At 41.4% G+C, this 20,407-nt stretch overlaps 1 protein-coding gene across 4 annotated transcripts in view; it reads right to left on the bottom strand.

Annotated features, from left to right (window-relative positions):
• DNAJB6 (DnaJ heat shock protein family (Hsp40) member B6) overlaps positions 1–20,407 on the bottom strand; it is a 79,140-nt gene that overhangs the window by 50,114 nt on the left and 8,619 nt on the right. For all 4 annotated transcript variants that reach the window (XM_039913911.1, XM_029078140.2, XM_029078141.2 and 1 more), the window contains 2 exons: positions 5,861–5,955; positions 3,844–3,953 (listed from right to left, as the gene is read on the bottom strand). In XM_039913911.1, coding sequence (XP_039769845.1) covers positions 3,844–3,953; positions 5,861–5,925 — 175 coding nt within the window. In that variant the 5' untranslated portion in view covers positions 5,926–5,955. Of the gene's footprint in view, positions 1–3,843; positions 3,954–5,860; positions 5,956–20,407 lie in introns of those variants that run through there.

Raw genomic sequence — 20,407 nt, 5'->3', positions numbered from 1 at the left:
ATGCATTACATTCTACTGTCTTGTCAGACAGAAGACAGGAAGTACAGTTAGAAAGTGGAACAGCCAATCCAAATCTCAAGGGCTCAAAAGCAAGAATTTGTGCTCACCTACTACCTCTCAAGAACTATTTAGACAGTTGCTTTGGGGCACCTTGATTATCCTGCTTTCTAGCAGCTCATTTCTCGCTGAAGTAAACTTCTCACACCCAGTTCCTGAAAAGCCTCATGTTTAAGGAAAATTCATCTTGTATCGCGTGCACATACAAAGAGGCATTGTAATTTTTTTAAAATCATATTTATGAAGCATTTACTATGTCCAGAGTACTAAGTGCTTGGGAGAGTACCATATAACAGAATTAGCAGGCAGGTTCCCTGCCCTTACAAACGGTTTCTTCCAACATCACATCATGATGCTTCCCAACAGGCTTGCACTGTCGGACCAGCATTCCTTAATTCCCTAAAAGTGGTCTAACATAGTGAAATCATATGCTTTGGCAGAACTGAGTGTCCTGGGACTTGATTCAGTAAGTACAATACTTGGCTGATCTCCCATGTATATAGCCCAACCACCACAGCATCATTCACATGCCTCTTTCAACCTTCCATTTCATTTAAGGGCATATCTTCCATTCCTCATTACTTAAGCACCAACTCATGTACATATCTCCTTTTCTGACTGCAAGTCTGTAAAATCCTTAAGGGCAGGACTGGTGTCCACCAATTCTATCGTAATGGCCATATACTTAGTACAGTGCTCTGCATTTGAGCTGCTCAGTAAATACTTCTGAATGTTAAGTACAAGGTCCTTAAATAATAGTTTGGCTTCTGACAATGGCAATCACTGTTAATAATTCAAAATCTCTACACTGGTTTCCTGTAAACAAAGATGTAATGAAGTTTTCTATTGACTAACGGTCCTTAATGTAGTTCTACAATGCATTTGCCTGACCCTCTTGGAAATTCAGAGTCAACTTTCATGACCTAATCGAAAGGGCTTCCTTTTATGTCCTAATTTTAACTATGCAACAATGAGAATGGTTACTATATAACTGTTTGCTCAGCTAAGCAGTTTGACTGAAAAATGCTCTTATGATGACCTGTCAATTTCTCACAGCAAGATAGTCAGTGATTTATGTTTAAATTTGTTTTAAAAACCTCTTCCATACCATTTGGGTTCTAGCAGTCCTTGAGGAAGACATTTTGACATCTGAAAATTATTCTTAAACGCTTAATAAACCTAGTACAACTCCATGGATAAACCATGACAAAGTTGACTCAGAAGGTGATTTTTAGATAGACATGAGACACAGTTTTAAAAAAGGGGGCTTGAGTATTTCAAGAAGTGGCACTACAATAGTGCAAAATGTTACAGAACTCTGCTCTGGGGTGCATGTGCAAGTGGAAGCCCCTTCTCAGTTTATGAATTGGGTTGATGTGGGGAGTTGGGGGGGAATGGCAAGTGTTTGAGGATGATGAGAGGAAGAGACAAGAAGAAACAAGTGTGGGGTGAGCACTCTAAAGACCCAGAGATTTTAAGTCTATGCTGACACTGGAAGCTACCTAAGCTCTCTGTAGCCAGCTTTCTAATGCCATGCCCCAAATCTTTGGTTCATGAAGTTTCAGAGAGCCTGCACAGAGTACTTTGTGGAATGGGGTCAACCTCTTCATAATCCTGCAGATGGGCTCTGTTACTGCATAGAACTGGCTCCCTCAGATCCTAGGAACCCAGAGGCAGCCATCCTGGCTGCCTCTTCGCTGCATTTCTGATCCATCAGTGGCAGGAAAACAAATAACCCTAAAAGCCTAACCCACTACCAAAAAGATAGCTGAGAGGATCCCTCAAAGTTTCCTCTGGCACAAGCATCAGAAACAACAGGGAAACGGACAGCCTCAGCCTAATAGGTAAAGCACTATAAAAATTAACAGCCTAACTTTCTAGGTAATTTAGATTAACTATTCTCACAGGATATACAGAATGTAGAATTTAGGAAAAAAAATTTTCAAATTCTGAAACTAAGCTTCGCTCTAAGTCAATTTTGCTAGAGTCAGAAAATAAATTCAAAATGGTTTATCCTATCTCTATGAGAATATGGTTGATAGGCCAACCCGATGGAAGACAGCAAAAGCTGAAATGTAAACAACCTGGAATTGTATGCAAAATTAAAGTACTTTAACACTTTAAAACTAAAATTCTGGCCCCTCTATGCTTTGACAGTTCAAAGATTTAAAATTCATTGTTTGCATGTAATTTCAACTCCATGAATTTCAGGATATTTAGATTGGTTCATATTTTCCTATTAGCAGCACAGATGAGATGGCACATAAACAATTTGGAAATTTCTTTCAGTTCTGATCTGTACAGGAATGAGTCATGGAAATTAAGGTCTTTTTTTTTTTTTCCAAGCTGTCCCCTTCCCCAAGATGGTAACGTGACAAATATAGCTTTGCCAGAAACAGCATTTTACAAACATTTGCTACACACATTGCAACCTAGAAGACAGTCCAACTTGCTCTACTGACAAAGATAGTGCCTTTAGAAAAAGCCCTTACAAGAGTTGGCCACTGAATGACTTCCTCAAAAAAAATTAAAGTAAATCCTGAAAATGCACCCAATGAACTTGCTTGCAGCTTTCATCATAAACTCTGATGTTGAGGGAAAACTCAACAACTTCACTCAGCTGGCTAGTTGTTCCAAAAAGGACTTTTGTAACCAAACAGTTAAAAAGCTACAAAACAAACACTGTAAAACAAGCTGGAAAGGGGCAGGAAGTAGAGAGAGAGGGAAAAAAAACCAAAACGTCTGTGCTTGAGGTAAAGAAACCTGAGACGGAACTTAAATCAATGGTATTTACTGAGCACTTAACTGTGTGCAAAACAGTAGTAAAGCACAATACCAGATGGAACTTAAATCAGTGGTATTTACTGAGCACTTACTGTGTGCAAAACACTGTAGTAAAGCACAGTACAACAGAGTTGGTAGATATAATCCCAATCCCAGGCCACAAGGCGTTTATAATCTACTTGTGGTCATATGATTTATCTATTTCTAGTTGTGGCTTTCAGACTGCAATTAAAAGCCTGACTAGAATTTGAAGGTAAATTACAGAATATTGAAAATTTCTCAAACCAAATGGGTTATTTTCTTCTCAAAGCTGCTTTACTGTGTCTGTTAAATAGGAAGAGGCCTTCTTATCTGTTAAGGTTTAGGGGTACCCAAAACCTTTTAATCCTTTCGAATATTAGTTAGTTGGGTCCAGTTTCACACTAGACTGTGGGTCCTAACACAGTTATCGTTGACTCATTGAAGGGTGTCAAACTACCTTTTCTTTAGAAGTAAGCCCCACACATAATTTGCTGAGGTATTAATCACTCACCGACATTAACCTTTACTCTCTAGAGTGACTGAATTTAGTAACCCGTAGGTATCATGTGGAAATTTTTTTTAAAAAAAAGGACCTGAAAACCAAATAGCCTATGCCATTTCCCATTTTTAGTTCTTCAAATTCTAGGAATAGCAGGCATTGTTTTTAAATTGTCAGCTATCAACAAGCAATCTGTGGAAGGGCCAGCTGTTCTAGGCCACTCACAGCTACTACTGTCAAGTCTGTGGAAGCCATACCACATAATAAAATTCCTTCTGGCTTGCTGCCACACTAAGTTCAAGCTCTCAGCCTGTATAAATTTGAAAGACCTAAAGAGGCACTTTCTCTCACTGTGGCCCCAAAATTCCATCTGGAGGAAAAAACCCAACATACACGTTTCTGGCACTTGGAATGATAATACTGCCTGCCTTTTCTATCACAAATAGTATACAGTGTACTTGGCACAAACTAGTATTACTTACCATCTGATAACACCTCATATGCCTCTGCTACTTGTTTGAATCTCCTCTCTGCTTCTTCTTTATTATCAGGATTTTTGTCAGGATGCCACTTGAGAGCCAATTTACGGTATCTGGAAGAAACCCCCATTGGATATGAAGAACCACCATTTTTTCCTACACCTAAAATCAACTGTAATATTAACATACAAATGGGCCATAAATTTGAGTAAGATGGGAGAGGAAGAAGGGAGGACTGTTTGAGTAGAGATGAAAACAACTGAAACCCTCCATCTCTAAGCTCTCATTCCCCCATTTGCCCTCCCTTTTGCATTGCCTATGTACTGGATATTAATTTATTTGTAAACTAATTTAATGCCCCCTCCCCCTCTTAACTTTACCTTTGTTTTGGGAAGGGAACATGTCAACCAGCTCTGTTATATTGTGCCCTCCCAAGCACTTAGTACAGTGCTCTGCACATAGTAAGTCCTCCATACAATTGACTGTCAGTCAGTGTGAGCCCCCTAAGCGATAGGTACCCTGTCTAATTCCCACCTCAGTATTCTTTCCCAGTGTTTATGACAGTGCTCTGTTTGTAGTAGGCATTTCTATTACTACTACTACTACATACATAAACATGTGGTTCTTGGAGGGCAGTTCATTCATTCATTCAACAGTATTTATTGAGCGCTTACTATGTGCAGAGCACTGTACTAAGCGCTTGGAATGAACAAGTCGGCAACAGATAGAGACAGTCCCTGCCGTTTGACGGGCTTACAGTCTAATCGGAGTTCAGAGACCAGGCTTAACAGCCCGTTACCTACCTAATGGAGAGCTGCACTTTTAGAATCTTAGATGACCAATATTAGGCAACAGGTTATTAATTTTGCTGTGCTGGGAAACTTGCTAAAGAGTTTCAGTTAGATATAATGCCATGAGCTAGGAACCAGCTCAGGAATTTAATCTGGCAGAGGGCTGATCAGAACACACACACCATATTAGTGATACTCCATCTATGGAGAACAATACTTGCTACAAAACACATGAATTTGATTTTCCTATACCATTGTTTCAGTTTTTAATAGCATATTCATTTGTCGATGTCTGTATAATTGTTAATTATTTTCCTTACTGTCTGAATGCCATAGTATACAGAATTAGGAAAAATCTCTTGATTCTGTATTCACTGACTTAGAACATCATGAACTTTGAAGTGAATACTATTATTCCTGAGCATTAGATAGATTCTTATTAAAGCTGTCCATTTAATTTAAAACACAAATTCTAGTCTGCAGTCTGAAGATGTCCTGCAGGTAGAATGAATACCCGTAAACTGTGCAGTAGCAACACAAATCAGGCTTGAGGTAAAACACCTAATGTCAAAAGAGTAGAATACTTCTGAAACAAAGTAATCTATGTCCTCTCTTCTCCCCACAGAAAGTAACTGGATTCCAGTTTCTTGTTTTCAAAAGTCACACTTATTGGCGCTCTGCTCTCTTGTAGTTAAATGACCTAACTATCCAATAACTCCTTTAAATACAATTTGCTTTACTGGTACTCTGAATTTCCAATTGAGATTGGGCAACCTAATATGCTCCCACTTTTTCCACCCAATAAACACTGACCAAAACTGTGAAACACAATGCTTTGGGTTCCCTTGACAAAAATCTTAACTTACTTTTCCCCCGCTTTAGACATCTAACACTTGAAGGTGGCAAGAGATATTAAGACTGTCCCTCTCCACTGAGCTGAGCATCTACTATATTTGATATAAGTCAAAACCAGATTTTGGGAACCATTAGCCCACTGATCAGGCTTTTGTACTAAGTTTTGTCCCTTTACCCTCTTTTCAAGACACCTGCCATGCCTATCTGTCTTGTTGGTTCCATTGTCAACTTTATAACCAGAAGTTGTTTTTAACTGCTTAATTATTTCAAAAGAAAACAGTCATGATATATGGAAACCACCCTAGTGTTTGCCACCATAATGCTGACATCTTCCGATAACATCCTTATCTGAAGAAAATAAAATGAATACTTACGCCTTTTTAATGTCCTCAGCTGAGGCATGTCTCTGCACTCCTAGTACTTCATAGTAATCCACCATTTTTTTAATAGTTTGTGGCAATGGCAAGTCCTGAAATTAAAAGCCATTTATTAATGACAAGCTCATAATTTCAGTGATCAACATAAAAAAAATCCTCCTGTTCCTTACATTACATAATGACAATTAGTTGGGTGCAAACTGCTCAAGGAATCTGTGCTGTGAGGGAAGAAGGGAGGTCCAAAACGCAATAGGAGAAGCAGCATTTTCATCCCTTTTGCTAGTTCTGATCGATCAATGTTACTTACTGAGCACCTAGTGGATTACCATGCACTTGGGAAAGTACACCAGAGCAAAATGCATTCCCTACCTTTGAGTTTACAATCTAGGGGGAGAGATGGGGAGTTTCCTTTATACTGCAGGAGGAAGAACAAGGTTATGACAGGTAATAGCATAAGTCAAGATGACTAATGGACTATGCACTTGATTACACAAGACTGCCGAGAATGGGTATAAAATAACTAACGCTAAGAGTGGTGGGAGGTGGGATTTCAGTTGGGTTTTAAAGGCAGAGAATTGTGGTCTGATGTACAGAAATGGGGAAGAAGTATCACATGAAAGAGTGGGCTTTTGCCACACTTAGTTCCCCCCAAACTTTCTCAATTTCCAAGAGCCCTCAGCTTCAAACCTGTGCTAATACTGGAGACTGGTGGGAGTTGACTGGTCAAGATTTTTAAATAGGTTAGTAAGTCAAAGCTGGGCCACTGACACTTCAACCATTTTAAATCTTCCCATCCCATCAGACTCCGGTGGCAAAAAAAAGTACCTCCTTACTAGCTACCAGACTACCCTCTGACCTCTCCTGACATTGCCAATTCCAGGCACATTTTGGGGAAGAGAATAACAATTCTGGCATGTAAGCGCTTACTGTGTGCCAGGTACTGTACTAAGCGCTGGGGTGGATATAAGCAAATAAGGTTAGACACGTCCTGTCCCACGAGGGACTCACACTTTCAATCCCCATTTCACAGATGAGCAAACTGAGGCACAGAGAAATGCTAGTGACTTGCCCAAGGTCACACAGCAGATAGTGGCAGAGGCAGGACTAGAACCCACACCCTTCTGAGTCCCAGACTCGTGCCATGCTGCTTCCCATAATGGCTTATCGAGAATTCAACTTAATCTGAAAGGCAGACCCACAGTGAGGTTACCAAAGGACAGACTTCTACTGGGCCATGAAGCCTCAGCTGCCCCTTTCAGGGCCTTAACCAGCAGTAGTCTCGGTCACCTATGATAACATTTCTCAAATACAGTCTTCTGATTTTTTTTGGTGGCCTGATGAAAATGAAAATAAATGTTCTCATGGAAAATTTATTACTCAAAACTAATAATTAGTCTAATTATAAGTCTAATTTTTAAAGTGATGCAAACACAGAAAATTTTTGAGAATCACTGAAACCTTACAAAATATCCTGCTGTTGTCCACACCATCTTAAGCCATTTACGTTCCTCACTTCTTTTACCGGCTCCTCCCAAAGGCTTTGTCCCGCTTCCCTTCTACTTCCCCACTTCTGACTTGCTTCTTCCCACCTTCATCGAAATGGATGGAGAAGACAAAAGTTTCATCCAACCTCAACAGGCAGCATTTCTTTCCTGCCCAAAAATCTACTTCAGAACATTTTCCTGTCTTGGACCAGCCTACCTCTGCTTTACATTACCCAGATCACCCGGATGTCAACCCCAGTTTGGCTAGGCAGGACTGGGTTATATAAGTCAGGTCTGGTAGCTGATATTGCAGGACCCAGCCTTACTCTCACCAGGATGGAGCTCTCAATACACAGCTCCCATGTCCACCTTATACTGGCTGATGGATTCATCTTTGCACAGGTCTAACAGAAACACACATTTTGACTAAACTGCAACACACTTCTCATTGGTCTTTCTCCCCCCTGTCACCTCCATCAGCTTCTCCCTTTTCCACCCCATCCAATTTATACTCATTTTAACATAAAGATCTTCTTATAACAACAAATACACATTCTCCACTTCTCCCAACCTTTCACGGTCTTCCTGTCCCTCCACACGAAGCATTCATACTCAACCTCAAGGCTTTCCACCAACTCAATCAATAGTATTTGAGCACTGCTATGGGCAGAGCACTGTACTAAGCACTTGGGAGAATACAACAAAGTTGGTAGACATAATGCCTGACCCAATCCCCACCTCGCTCTCTTTTTTCCTCTCAAGCTAACCTAACTGAACTTCTCTCTCACCTGTCCCATCTCCATCCCCTTTGCCAGTGCTGTCTCCCCAACAGTTGTCCCCACACTCAAAACCCTCCTAAAATCCCATCTCCTTCCAACAAGACTTTCCCAATTAGTTTCCCACACCTCATGTCATACAAACAACTGCCCTTTGGGACTTTCTGTACTTGGAACTATCTTCAGCACTTTTGTATACATGTCAATTATTTTATTTCTAAATATTTTTATACCTGCTTCCCCCATTACAGTGTAAGCTTCTTGTGGGCAAGGATCATGTCTCTGCTAATGCTATTGCACACTCTCAAAGGTTTAGTATAGTGTTTTACCCAGAACAGGTGCTCAATACATATTAACTGGAATGTGTGGTTTCTGCTTTGTAGGTCCCAAGCACTTATTTAATACAATGTCTAGCATCCCATGGGCAATTAATAAATGCTGTGACTATTACTATTCCCACATTTTACTGGGAATTGTAACTTGCTCTTTAGGTGAACTGCTAGGCATCCTTCCAGTTACCATCACATATGCACAAATACCACAGATGGCATGAGGAAATCCACCAGTGAGGGCTGAGACAAAAAGACCAAGCCCAGCTCCACACGAGACTCAAAAAACTACAGTAGTATAAGCTGGCTCATATAGCTTACTGCCTCTTCTGTTTGAAGAAAAGAAGAAAACGCCTGTGCTACTGCACCTACTTTCTTGGAAGTTGGCCTAGGTGGCAAAAGAACAACTAAATCTCATCAGACAGCAATCCTGTTTTCCCTCTTTCTTACACTGTGAGCCCTGAGGGGGACAGGGACTGTGTCAGACCTGATTAGTTGTATCTACTCCAGAGCTTAGAGCAGTGCTTGACACATAGTAAGCCCTTAACAAATACCATAATTGATAACTGATAATCACTGAAACTTTTGCCAATGCAGCATCACATTTTTTCTAGGCCATTCCTTATCTTCCAGAGAACCAGTACTACTTGACTGAATCTCTATACTATGCTGTAAGGAAAACTTACAATTTATCAAATACCACCCTTATTTATTTTAATTTGGTATATGAATTTTAAAAAAATCAAAGCAGCTCTATACACTCAGAATGTTTTGTTTTTGGTAAGGAGATAGTTACTATTCAGGAAGAGCATTTCATTTCTGTATTTCCTCCAAATTCAGTCTGTTGACTTTCCCAGTTTACTTTCCAAAGCCAGCTGCTAACAAAATGCTCCATCCACCACTTAACTCCTTGGAAAGCTATTGTGGCTAGGCATTTATCAACCTTCCTAAATATAAAGCATCTGAACCATCTACCCTATTTTGGAGATTTTCAAATGAATAGTTCTACTCTCAGTAGTACACATGAAGTCATGGCCCATTCTTGAGGCATAAATACCATGTTGTCCTAACCTCAGCCAGAATGTTAAGAGAGTGTGTGGTGCAAAGCCAAAATTGTGAGTCATCTCGTCTTTTTAAACACGAAAATTCGAAGTCATAAAAAAATTAATCTTCTGATTCCACTTCCCCAGCTTTGGTGAGTTGCTTACACCTTTGCAGCACATGAAACTAAACAAAAATAGTCTCTTCATAAGGTCCTTACATTATTAATCCAAATATCAGTCTCACCTTTAAACTATTTACTTTATAACATCAAAAATTATCAAGCCGGGTTTGGTGCTTTTCTAAAATAAATGGGGGGTTTTGGAGGGGGGGGTTACTTTTTCAACAGATTACGGTACTACGGCTGGGCATATTACATGCTCCAGCTGACCTGGACACAAATACCACGTGATTCCTGGTACCACCTCAACATCCCAAGTCACATCAACCCATCAACCATGGTCTAGCATATATGCTTTTACCATCCAACATTTAAGTAAGCCTATATAATCAAATGTACAGTTTCTTCTGATTGCCCCCATCTGAAAATATCTTTAGAAGATATTAGAATGTAATATCTTTGTGGGCAGAAAATGTGTCTCACATTCTCTTACAGTTCCCAGAGTTCTTGATACAGCACTCCGTATCCAGTGGGCCTCAATAAATACTTTTATTACTACTACAAAAGCCATTCTGATATCCATCAATGAAATGTGAACTCACTGGTAATTACTTGGTACGTATTATTTTCCTGAAGATTATTATTGGTTTATGATACTGTATTTTACGCATACTGGAGCTCAAAAGCAGCACTGAGGCATCAAGAAAGCATGCATTAATTCCACAAATGTATATTTTTACAGGGACAATATGACTTGGGTTGATATGACAATATGACTTGGGAACTTGAAATTAGGATGGCCAATGCCAGCTCTCAAGGATATCCAGAGAGGCAAACGTAGAGAAGCAGCATAACCTTGTGGACAGATCTTGGGCCTGAGAGTCAGAAGGACCTGGGTTCTAATTCTGGCCCGCCACTTGTCTGCAGTGAGACCTTCGGCAAGTCACTTCACTTCTCTGTGCCTCAGTTACCTCATCTGTAAAATGAGGATTGAGACTGTGAGCCCCTACGTGGGACAGGGATTGTGTCCAATCCGATTTGCTTGTATCCACCCCAGCGCTTAGTACCGTGCCTGGCACAGAGTAGGTGCTTAAATATCATTATCATTAAATGTCTTCAACTCAAGAACAGTTTAAACATGCTACCAATGTGCATTCACACCACACAAAACACACACTTTTTATAGCGCTACTTCAAAATCCTCAAACCAAGAGAGTGAAACTAAAATGAACAAAATAGTTTATTTAGAAATGTACCATTTGCACTGCAGTGTTTCAAAAATACCCAGACCAATCAATGCCTTCTTGGAGGCATAAAGAAAACTTAATTTCTCCTGCTTTTTCAGAAGAAACAAGTTTAAGTACCCTCGCAAAAAGCATCTCACTCTGAATATGAGTGATACATATTTTATATCAAATTCCCAAGGAAAAAAAGAGTCCCTTAAGACAAACATGCCCAAACACTATTGCCAACTTGCACAATAAACATCCTCACTTACTTCAAAAACCAATCAAAACAAAACCACACAGAGTGCTTTCCTGACTGAGCTGTTGCTTAATATAAATTGTATATCCTGTGAACTATCCATGGGCAGCATGGAAATGCAAAGGGGTAACCAGTCAAGTTGAGTGACTTACCAGGTATTTTTTCACCATGTCTAAATAAGATAAACATCTCTGCTTTGCACATCTTGGACCACTATTGAAGAGTAGAGTACAAGAGATGTGGCTGCAGATTGCGTTCCAGGAAATTTATCCTTGCGTTCCAGGAAATTGATCCTTTCCACCATTTTCCGTTGATATGACCTGACACCTAGAACAGCCTCATTTAAATCCTGCGACCACTCTTGCTTATTAGGCCAGTTTCAAGCCTTGCAGCTGAGAGCTAATTTCCTGAAGTTGTCGGACAATGCAAAGGCTGTATAAAGAACATTCAGGTTCCTCTAATTTTCCTACTCCGTCACAGACACAGCAACAATCCTCCACTATAATGAAACTAGAGTTTAGAGCAACATGATTTGCCAATTAGTCTGAAGTCCAATGTTAAATAATGAGCAAACCCTGTATGGAACCAAGAGTCTCCAATGGTGATACAGATCTGAAGACTGAAACTGAATTCTGAAAGCTAAGATGATATACTTTCCAGTGATACAAGGATGGAGAGGAATGAGGTAGAAAACCAAATCAGGGTTAGTATCAGTGATATTTACTGAGTGCTTACTATGTGCACCGAACACTGTATTAAGTGCTTGGGAGAGTATAACAAAATTAGCAGCCACATTCCCTGCCCATAACAAGCTTACAGTCTAGCATGTCCTTTGAGACGACAGAGTTTGGCTCAACTTGTCATCAATATTCAGCAACTAGAAGGGGGAGATAAAGGAATTAGAAAAAGGGAGGCTTATTAGCAAATAGAAATACCCAGCTAGGATCAGGTAAGTGACTATGTATAGATAGGTATTATAAGACTGAGGCCCAGAGCACTCATTTCTTTCTGGCTGGAGGCCAAGGAGATAAGATAGTCATGGCCAGGAGCCCTGTCTCAATTCCAGCTTCCACCAGACCCTATCTCACTTTTGAGGGGGGTTGGGGGGGGAGCAAAAATCTAACCGGGGTTGAGGCCCAATTCCAAGGTCTTCCAGAGTTATCTGAAGAAAAGAAAAACCTGCCACATTACCCTCCATTTCCTAAATAAATCAATAAAGAACTGTGGGTTGTCATATCCGATTGTCAGGTTATCTCAACAACAACAATACAGCTGATAATATAACTCTAGCTCAGGGCTCCCATTAGTCTTTCCCCTAACTGTGGAGAGAGGTACAAACTACCTATTCTACAACAGAGTAGTTCGATCATGAGTTGAGATCTGGTTTACTACTTTGAGATTTTGAAGTTCTGTTTCTTGTGGGTAGGAAGGTTTTACCAACTCTGTTGTATTGTACTCTCCAAAGTGCTTAGTACAATGTTCTGCACACAGAAAGCACTCAATAAATATGATTGATTAATGAGAATTAAAATGATGTCCTGCAGAGTAGTCCCAGACCTTCAGCATAGACAAATAAGCACTTGTTTCAGTCATGACCTGAAAATATCTGTAACCAATAAGCCATGTTTCAAATAGCATTAGGTAACACCTTGTTAGAGTAAAATTTAATTCGCAGAGTTTTAAGAAATTTTCTAACAATTCAGGCAGAATTTAGTACAAATTTTAAGACCAAGAATCAAACAATTTGGTGCAGTTTAAGATCAAAGACTATGTCTAGCTTACTTCTTAATGCTTAGTACAGTGATGTGTACATAATGAGTGCTGAATACTATAACTGCTACTACTGAACATACAGAAGTCTAAACCAATTCAAAACCAAAATCAAGACACCAAGGAAAACGAAAGTCAGTTGGCATTTTTCGGGATAAAGTTCAGGAGAAAAATAATTTTGAAACCAAAACCTATATCTTACTTTATTTTCCATAAACCAGCTGCATTCCTGGAGTCCTCGCACTATGTGTAAACTCTCGTATTAGGCTGATCCTCTCAGGGCAGAACCACCTGGCTATGCCGTAGGGCAAGATTTTCCCTTAGGATCTCTTCCTCCCCAACATCATGACATCACAAATGTGAGGTGAAATGCCCTGGGACAATGGGGTACTGGATTGTGAAGATGAGAGAAGGACAAATTCCCAATGGCACATGTGCCAAACACTTTGGCATGCCTTGAAGGGACTCCAAAAGGCCCATATTTCCACAGGCAATATATGGGGTCCTGGGGCAAATGTCCTGACAGCTTCCTGAGTTACATCACAGTTGAGGCTTCTTCTTTGCACTTTCCTAACAGGTAAGAGGTCAATTCAGGCCTAAAGGGAAAGACACAAGAGGTGGAAGCAGTTATTTCACCTCATTCACATGTCTCCATCACTAAGCCCACTGTTTGTTTGAAACCCTGTGACTTTAATCTCAAAGAATCCCTTGGAAGCCCCAACCTCCATTCAAGAAACATTACACTCACTCCCTCGGTGAACTCATTCGCTCTCAGCTTTGACTACCATCTCTACGCAGATGACACGCAGATCTACATCTCTGCCCCTGTCCTCTCCCCCTCCCTTCAGGCTCGCATCTCCTCCGGCCTCCAGGATGTCTCCACCTGGATGTCGGCCCGCCACCTAAAACTCAACATGAGCAAGACTGAGCTCCTCATCTTCCCTCCCGAGCCCGGTCCTCTCCCAGACTTCCCTATCACCGTGGATGGCACGACCATCCACTTCCTCTGGAGCGTTGGAAACCAGACCTTGATTGAGACTCATAACAAGCTATACCAAGACGAAGTCAAGCAGTGACTACAAGTGTCTAAAGCCCTCCCTAGGATAACCTAGTGTAGTTCTTTGCTGTTTGGGTCCCAACCCCACTGCAGCAGCCACCAATGCCCCCCTTCAAATGACCTGACTATCCCCAGCTAGATTAGAAGTGGAGAAAAGGGGAGAAACGGCAGCCTAGGGAAAGACCTGGCTCCCAGAAGAGGAAGCATCCAGTTTTCAATCATCTGCCAGGTCTCCAAGGATACCTTCTTCTGACTCCAATATACTTCTGACAATCATCCTCTCTGAAAATACCGACAAATCTAACCGGTGTAAATCTGCTCAGAAGAGGATTTTGGTTTGGGTGGCTAATGCCTTGCTAACACTCAAATGACAATGTAAAGGTTACCTGGGAATTATTTTAATTGAAATGAAAGAAATGCTGACCAGCAGAACAAGGAATGCATTAACACACTGCAGAGTCTCATGACCCTGACAAAGGGGCTGCTTATCGAAGTCCATGCTGTGGCACAAAAACAAGCTAAGGGACACATCTGCAAAGTGGTGGGTGCCAAGACACCCCACACCAAAACTAAATTGAGGACTTCTATTTACCTTCCCGAATCTACACACAGCCCTTAGTGGCACCCTCAACACAGTGAAGGAGGAAGTCTCAAAGAGCTGAAAACAATGCCTCTGTGTTTCCTTATCAAAATACCATCTTTGAGGATGTGGTCCTAAGAAGAACAATTTATTTGCCAACCTGCTAAGTCATAACATCCAGGTCAGGGATGCCATCATCGTTGCGGTTAGAACCTGAATGAATGACTGGTACAGCTCCAGGATCTGTGGTTTTCCTGCTAAGATCAACAGGCAGAGAGGGGGATGAACTACTCAAATACCTCAGATTTCAAAAATTCAGTTTTCAACATCTTCAGGAGGTAAGGTGGGCAAGCTGACTATGCAGGCAATCAGGGAATCTCATTGCTCTCCATTGCCAGCAGGATTCTAGCCAGGGCCCTCCACAAAAGGCCCCCTGGAGAACATAGTGAAGATCATTAGCAATGGGCTCCCAGCAAATCTGCAGTGCCTTAATGAGACACAGCAGATTTGATCTTTGCTGCATTTCAGATAGAAGAGGTGTAAGAAACAACTTCAAGATCTCTGCAATGCATTTAGAGAGCATCTGAGATATCAACAAGCCTGAATTCTGACAATCCTAAATTTGGCTGCCCTAAGAAATTTATCAAATTCCAAAGATTACTTGATGATTATATCACCAGCCACTGCAAAACTGAAAGGGCCTTCTCTGATCCTTTCCCCATTATCAATGGAGTAAGGAAAATTGTCTATCAGGGTGACTTTTGTTCAGCCTATTCAATTGCAGCAATTGCCTGAGGGCATGACAAGAAATCTGCACCCGGAATCTAACATACTAAGAGCACTCTCTAGGCGGTAAGCTCCCTGTGGGCAGGGAATGTCTCTCCCAAGTGCATACTACAGTGCTCTGCACACAGTAAGCACTCAATAAATCACATTTCCCCCTTTCAATGCCCTACTGAAGGCTCACCTCCTCCAGGAGGCCTTCCCAGACTAAGTTCCCCTTTTCCTAAGCTCCCCCTCCCCCTCACCTCGCTCCGACTCACTCTCTTAGCTCTACCCACCTCCCGGCCGCACATTACTTGTGTATATATACATATCTATAATTCTATGTATTTATATTACTGTCTGTTTTACCTGTTCTGATGTATATAATAATAATAATAATAATGTTGGTATTTGTTAAGCACTTACTATGTGCAGAGCACTGTTCTAAGTGCTGGGGTAGATACAGGGTAATCAGGTTGCCCACGTGAGGCTCACAGTCTTCATCCCCATTTTACAGATGAGGGAACTGAGGAAGAGAGAAGTGAAGTGACTTGCCCACAGTCACACAGCTGACAAGTGGCAGAGCCAGGATTCGAACCCATGACCTCTGACTCCCAAGCCCGGGCTCTTTCCACTGAGCCACGCTGCTTCCCTGTATATATATATATCTAATTCTATTTATTTATATTGATGCCTGTTCACTTGTTTTGATGTCTGTCTCCTCCCTTCTAGACTGTGAGCCCGTTGTGGACAGGGATTGTCTCTCTCTGTTGTTGACATGTATTTTCCAAGCGCTTAGTTCAGTGCTCTGCACACAGTAAGCGCTCAACAAATACCACTGAATGAATGAATACAACTGATTGACTGATTGATAAAAGCTGTGACCCACCCCCTGCTCCCCTTCCCTCCCTCCTTGGAGCGGGAGTTGCAGGAGCAAGGCAGGTTACTCTCCTTCAGGGCCTGCTCCAACTGGCTGTGGCGGAGGAAACGGGGGTACGGAGGAAGACTCAGCAGAGAAACTCCAAGCAGTGGAGGGGCCACAGGGGATAAGTTTGGGGGCATACCCCAATTTATACTCTTTGATTTATTGTTTTAAATCAGTGGCACTTATTGAGCACTTACTGTGTGCAGTGCTGTACTGAGTGCTTGGGAGAGTACAATACAACAGAGTTGGTAAAACATGCTACCTGCCCACAAGGAGGTTACAGACTAGAGGGAGAAGACATGAATTCAAATTATGGATATGTACATAAGCGCTGTGGGGCTGGGAAGGTGTGAATAAGCGGTGCAAATCCAAGTGCAAGGACGACACAGAAGGAAGTGGGAGAGGAAGAAATGAGTGCTTAGTCGGGAAACGCCTCTTGGATGAGAGGTTCTTTAAATAGGGCTTTGAAAGTACGAGAGTGAAAGCTTGCTGGATATGCTTGGGAGGGAGGTTGGGGGCACAAGTTCCAAGCCAGAGGCAGGATTTGGGTGAGGGACTGACGGTGAGATAGGCGAGACTGAGGTACAGAGACTAGGGTGGCATTAGAGGAGCAGATTGTGCAGGCTGGGTTGTAGTAAGAAATCAGAGAGGTAAGATAGGTAATTAGGCCCAAGTGACTGAGTGCTTTAAAGCCAATGGGAGGGAGTTTGTTTGATGAAGAGGTGGATGGGCAACCCTGGAGGTCCTTGAAGGAGTAGAGAAACATGGACTGAATAGTTTTGTAGAAAAACGTTATGGGCAGCAGAGTGACATGAGTGGACTGAAGTGGGGAAAGACAGGAGGCAGGGGGGCTGATGCAGCAGTCAGGAGGAATAAGTGCTGGGATTAAGGGGGCAGTTTGGACAGAGAGGAAAGGATTGATTTTAGCGATGCTGTGAAGGATGAACTGATGAGTTGGTGATGGACTGAATAGGTGGGTTGAATGAGAGAGGAGCCAAGGATAATGCCAAAGTTATGGCCTCATGAGACAGGGAGGAGATGGTGGTGCTGTCTACAGTGATGGGAATTGTTTTAGGTATGTTAAGTTTGAGGTGTCAGCGGAACATCTAGGTAGATGTGTCCTGAAGGTAGGAGAAAATAAAGACTGCAGATGAGAAAGATCAGGGCTTGGAGATGTAGATTTGGGAATCATCCACATAAAGATGGTTGTTGAAGCTGGTAGATGGAAGCTGAAGTAGTCAAAACTCCAGGGAAACAGAAGATACCCAAAAAGTAAATTCTGTTTTCCATTTTTCTTTGTATTTCAACTGCCAAAATGGTTTTAAATCAATAAACAAGCCCACTTCAACACTGCCATGTTCGTTATGAAAATGCTCATTCACAACTTACAGGCATTACAAACCTTTCTGGCAGTTCAATCCTGGAATGAGGAATTTCACTCAGCTTTTTTACTGGCTCTATTTGCAAACCAGTAAAAATTTTGCAGTGCCAATGGTGTCGTTAGCTCACTCTCCTCCACAGAATTACTTGCATCCCTGCACTTACCAAATGCCGATCTGGTCACACAAGTGAAAAAAAATAAAACAAAATAAAAATCCCAAAGGTTTGAATGATCTGCAGAATGAGTTTCAGTGAGAAGCATAAAGCCACCAGGTGCTTGCGTTGAGAAATTTTCATTCCTGGAGGTTGGCTACAGTACCTTGGGTAAATAGTAAAACAGCGGAATTACAACTTTGATGTAACCAAAGCCCCCAGAATCACTGCTACCATCACCAGAAAAACCCCGTGGCCAATCTAGGTAGGTCAGAGAAAGAACAAGGGGCTGGTCCTAGGGGTCTCGACTATAGAAAAAAAAAAATTCGCTGCCATCTGAGAAGCAGTTGGCCTAATGAAAAGAGTTCGGGCCCGGGAGTTAGAGGGTCTGGGCTGAACCCACATTCATGGGGCTTGCTTTTTCTAAGTAAAAAATTTTGGAAGTCAGGTTCTAATCCTGGGCTCCACCCATGGCTGCAGTGTCCCCTTGAGCAAATCGCAATTTTTCTGGGTGTCAGTTTCTTCACCCATAAAATTGGGACTAAAATACCTGTTGTCTCTCCTAGACTGTGAGGTCTAAGAGACAAGAACTGTGTCCTACCCGTTTACCTTCTCTCTACCCAGTGCTCAGTATAGTGCTCTGCACACAATAAGCGCTAGATACGGTTGAAGTGAAAGCTTTGCATATACTAAGTGATTAATTAAAAAATAGGAATTATAATTAATTTAAGACACCTTTTCAAAATTTGGGGAATCAAGGAAGGCATTTTGCTATGTGCATTAATGTTCTTTTAGTCTTTTTAAGCACTTCAGACCAGGCTGCTATTGTTGGAATGCTCCCTGACTTGTAGCAGAGAGGTGGACAGGGATTCCCCTGCCAAGCCCCCAAGACTGGCTGATTCTCAATTCAGGGCCCTACTATTCCCCAGCTCCAGCACACCCATCATTAAAAAAAAATTGTGCAGGAGCATGTTTACACCCCCTTACTTGCTTCATCTTTGGTAAAATAAAGGGGTGGGCACATGCTCCTCAGTCCATTTTTCAAGGTGTTCAGACACAGGGGACTGGACTAACCGAAGGACAAAAGAGGGGCTTCACAGACCATCTTGAGTGATTCAGCAGGCCCCACACTTAACCCGCAGAGATGACGCTGTTATAATCTCTAGCTTGTGTATACATAATGGGGGGAGGGACTTTTTCTAATCCAAGTAAATGCCCATGGGTTATCAAGGGAAATATCTAACAATAACAGATGGCAAACATGAATGAGAAATGAACGCACAACTGGTTTTTGGGGGTTTTTTTTTGCTTTTACTGTTTCAACCCCTTGGGTTACAAAATCTTTGGACTACAGTTTGAGAAAAAGCGTGGCCTAGTGGATAGACCAGGGGGCTGGAAGTCAGAAGAACCTGGGTTCTAATCCCCGCTCCACCACTTGCCCGCTATGTGATCTTGGGCAACTGACTTAACTTCTCTGTGCCTCACAACTGTTGGGACACGGACTGTGACCAACCTGAGTACTTTATCTATCCCAGCACTTAGTACTGTGCTGGGCATACAGTAAGTACTTAAATACCCCTAAAAAAATGCAAGGAAATCCTAAATCTCTAGACAGAATAAATTTTATCAGCAGGCACAAATTTTGCCATATTCCTCAGTGGTGCCATTTTCAACTGTCTTTTGAAGTTTTGATCCAAAAGGCATTAGCAAGGCAAACTGCCAATCCCACGGAGGTTATGTGTAACTGGCAGGTATGCCAGACTCCTAAAGGAAGCCAGGGTTCAATGCTACCACTTCCAGACTTGAAGCCCATTTTTCCAGAGACCTACACCAGATAGCCCTATGTGCAGAGCACTGTTCCGAGCACGTGGGACACACAATCCAAGGAGACATAGGAATTCCCCAAAATAAAAGTAGTAATGGTACTTATGGTAATTTGGAATTGAAAGCGTTAACTATGAAATGTTTAAATAATCAAAACATTTAACGAGCAACACTGGAATTTCTTGAAAAATAAATGCAAATTTCAATTTCACTGTAAGATTTGAAGAACAAGCTACCTAAACTTTTAAGTTCTGATCCCAATTAAATTCAAGAAAACACTCTAAAAGTGTTTTGGCCTGTTAAGTGGGTGGCAATAAATTGCTATCAAATTTGAGCTTCAGATACTCAACTCCGCACAAAGATATAACAACTGCCAGATGATTTATATTTTCCATGGCTATTTGATTTTTTTTTAAAGTCCCAATTAATATTCATAGAAAAATGCCTCCAAAATTTTAAGTTAGGTCTCACCCTTTATCCAACAATCCAAAAATGCAGTAACAAAAATCACCTCAGAACGTCAAGTCAAAGTAAACTGGGATTTCCCAAAATTGCACCAAGACACAAACATCCCTAAACATTCAAATTAAAGGAGAAACTGGACTAAATGACTGCAACCACTGGAAGAAAACAAGTAATTATTAAGCTTTTATGGCAAATCTTGCTTCAGTTCAAAAAGTAACGTTTCCTCCATTGACAATTTCTGAATTCGTTGTTTTAAAAGGCAGTGATACTATTTTACATGTAATTGCATAAGGTTTTAACAATTTCAGATTTACAGTGTGCTTGTAGGAAGCAGCAAATACAGAATTATGTAAAAGATTAAATAGTAACCTGTGCTGCTGCTCTTAAGT

Source organism: Ornithorhynchus anatinus, chromosome 13 (assembly GCF_004115215.2).
Source record: "Ornithorhynchus anatinus isolate Pmale09 chromosome 13, mOrnAna1.pri.v4, whole genome shotgun sequence".
Taxonomy (NCBI): domain Eukaryota; kingdom Metazoa; phylum Chordata; class Mammalia; order Monotremata; family Ornithorhynchidae; genus Ornithorhynchus; species Ornithorhynchus anatinus.
Note: the sequence above shows the minus strand (reverse complement) of the source record. Positions and strands in the feature narration are given on the sequence as shown.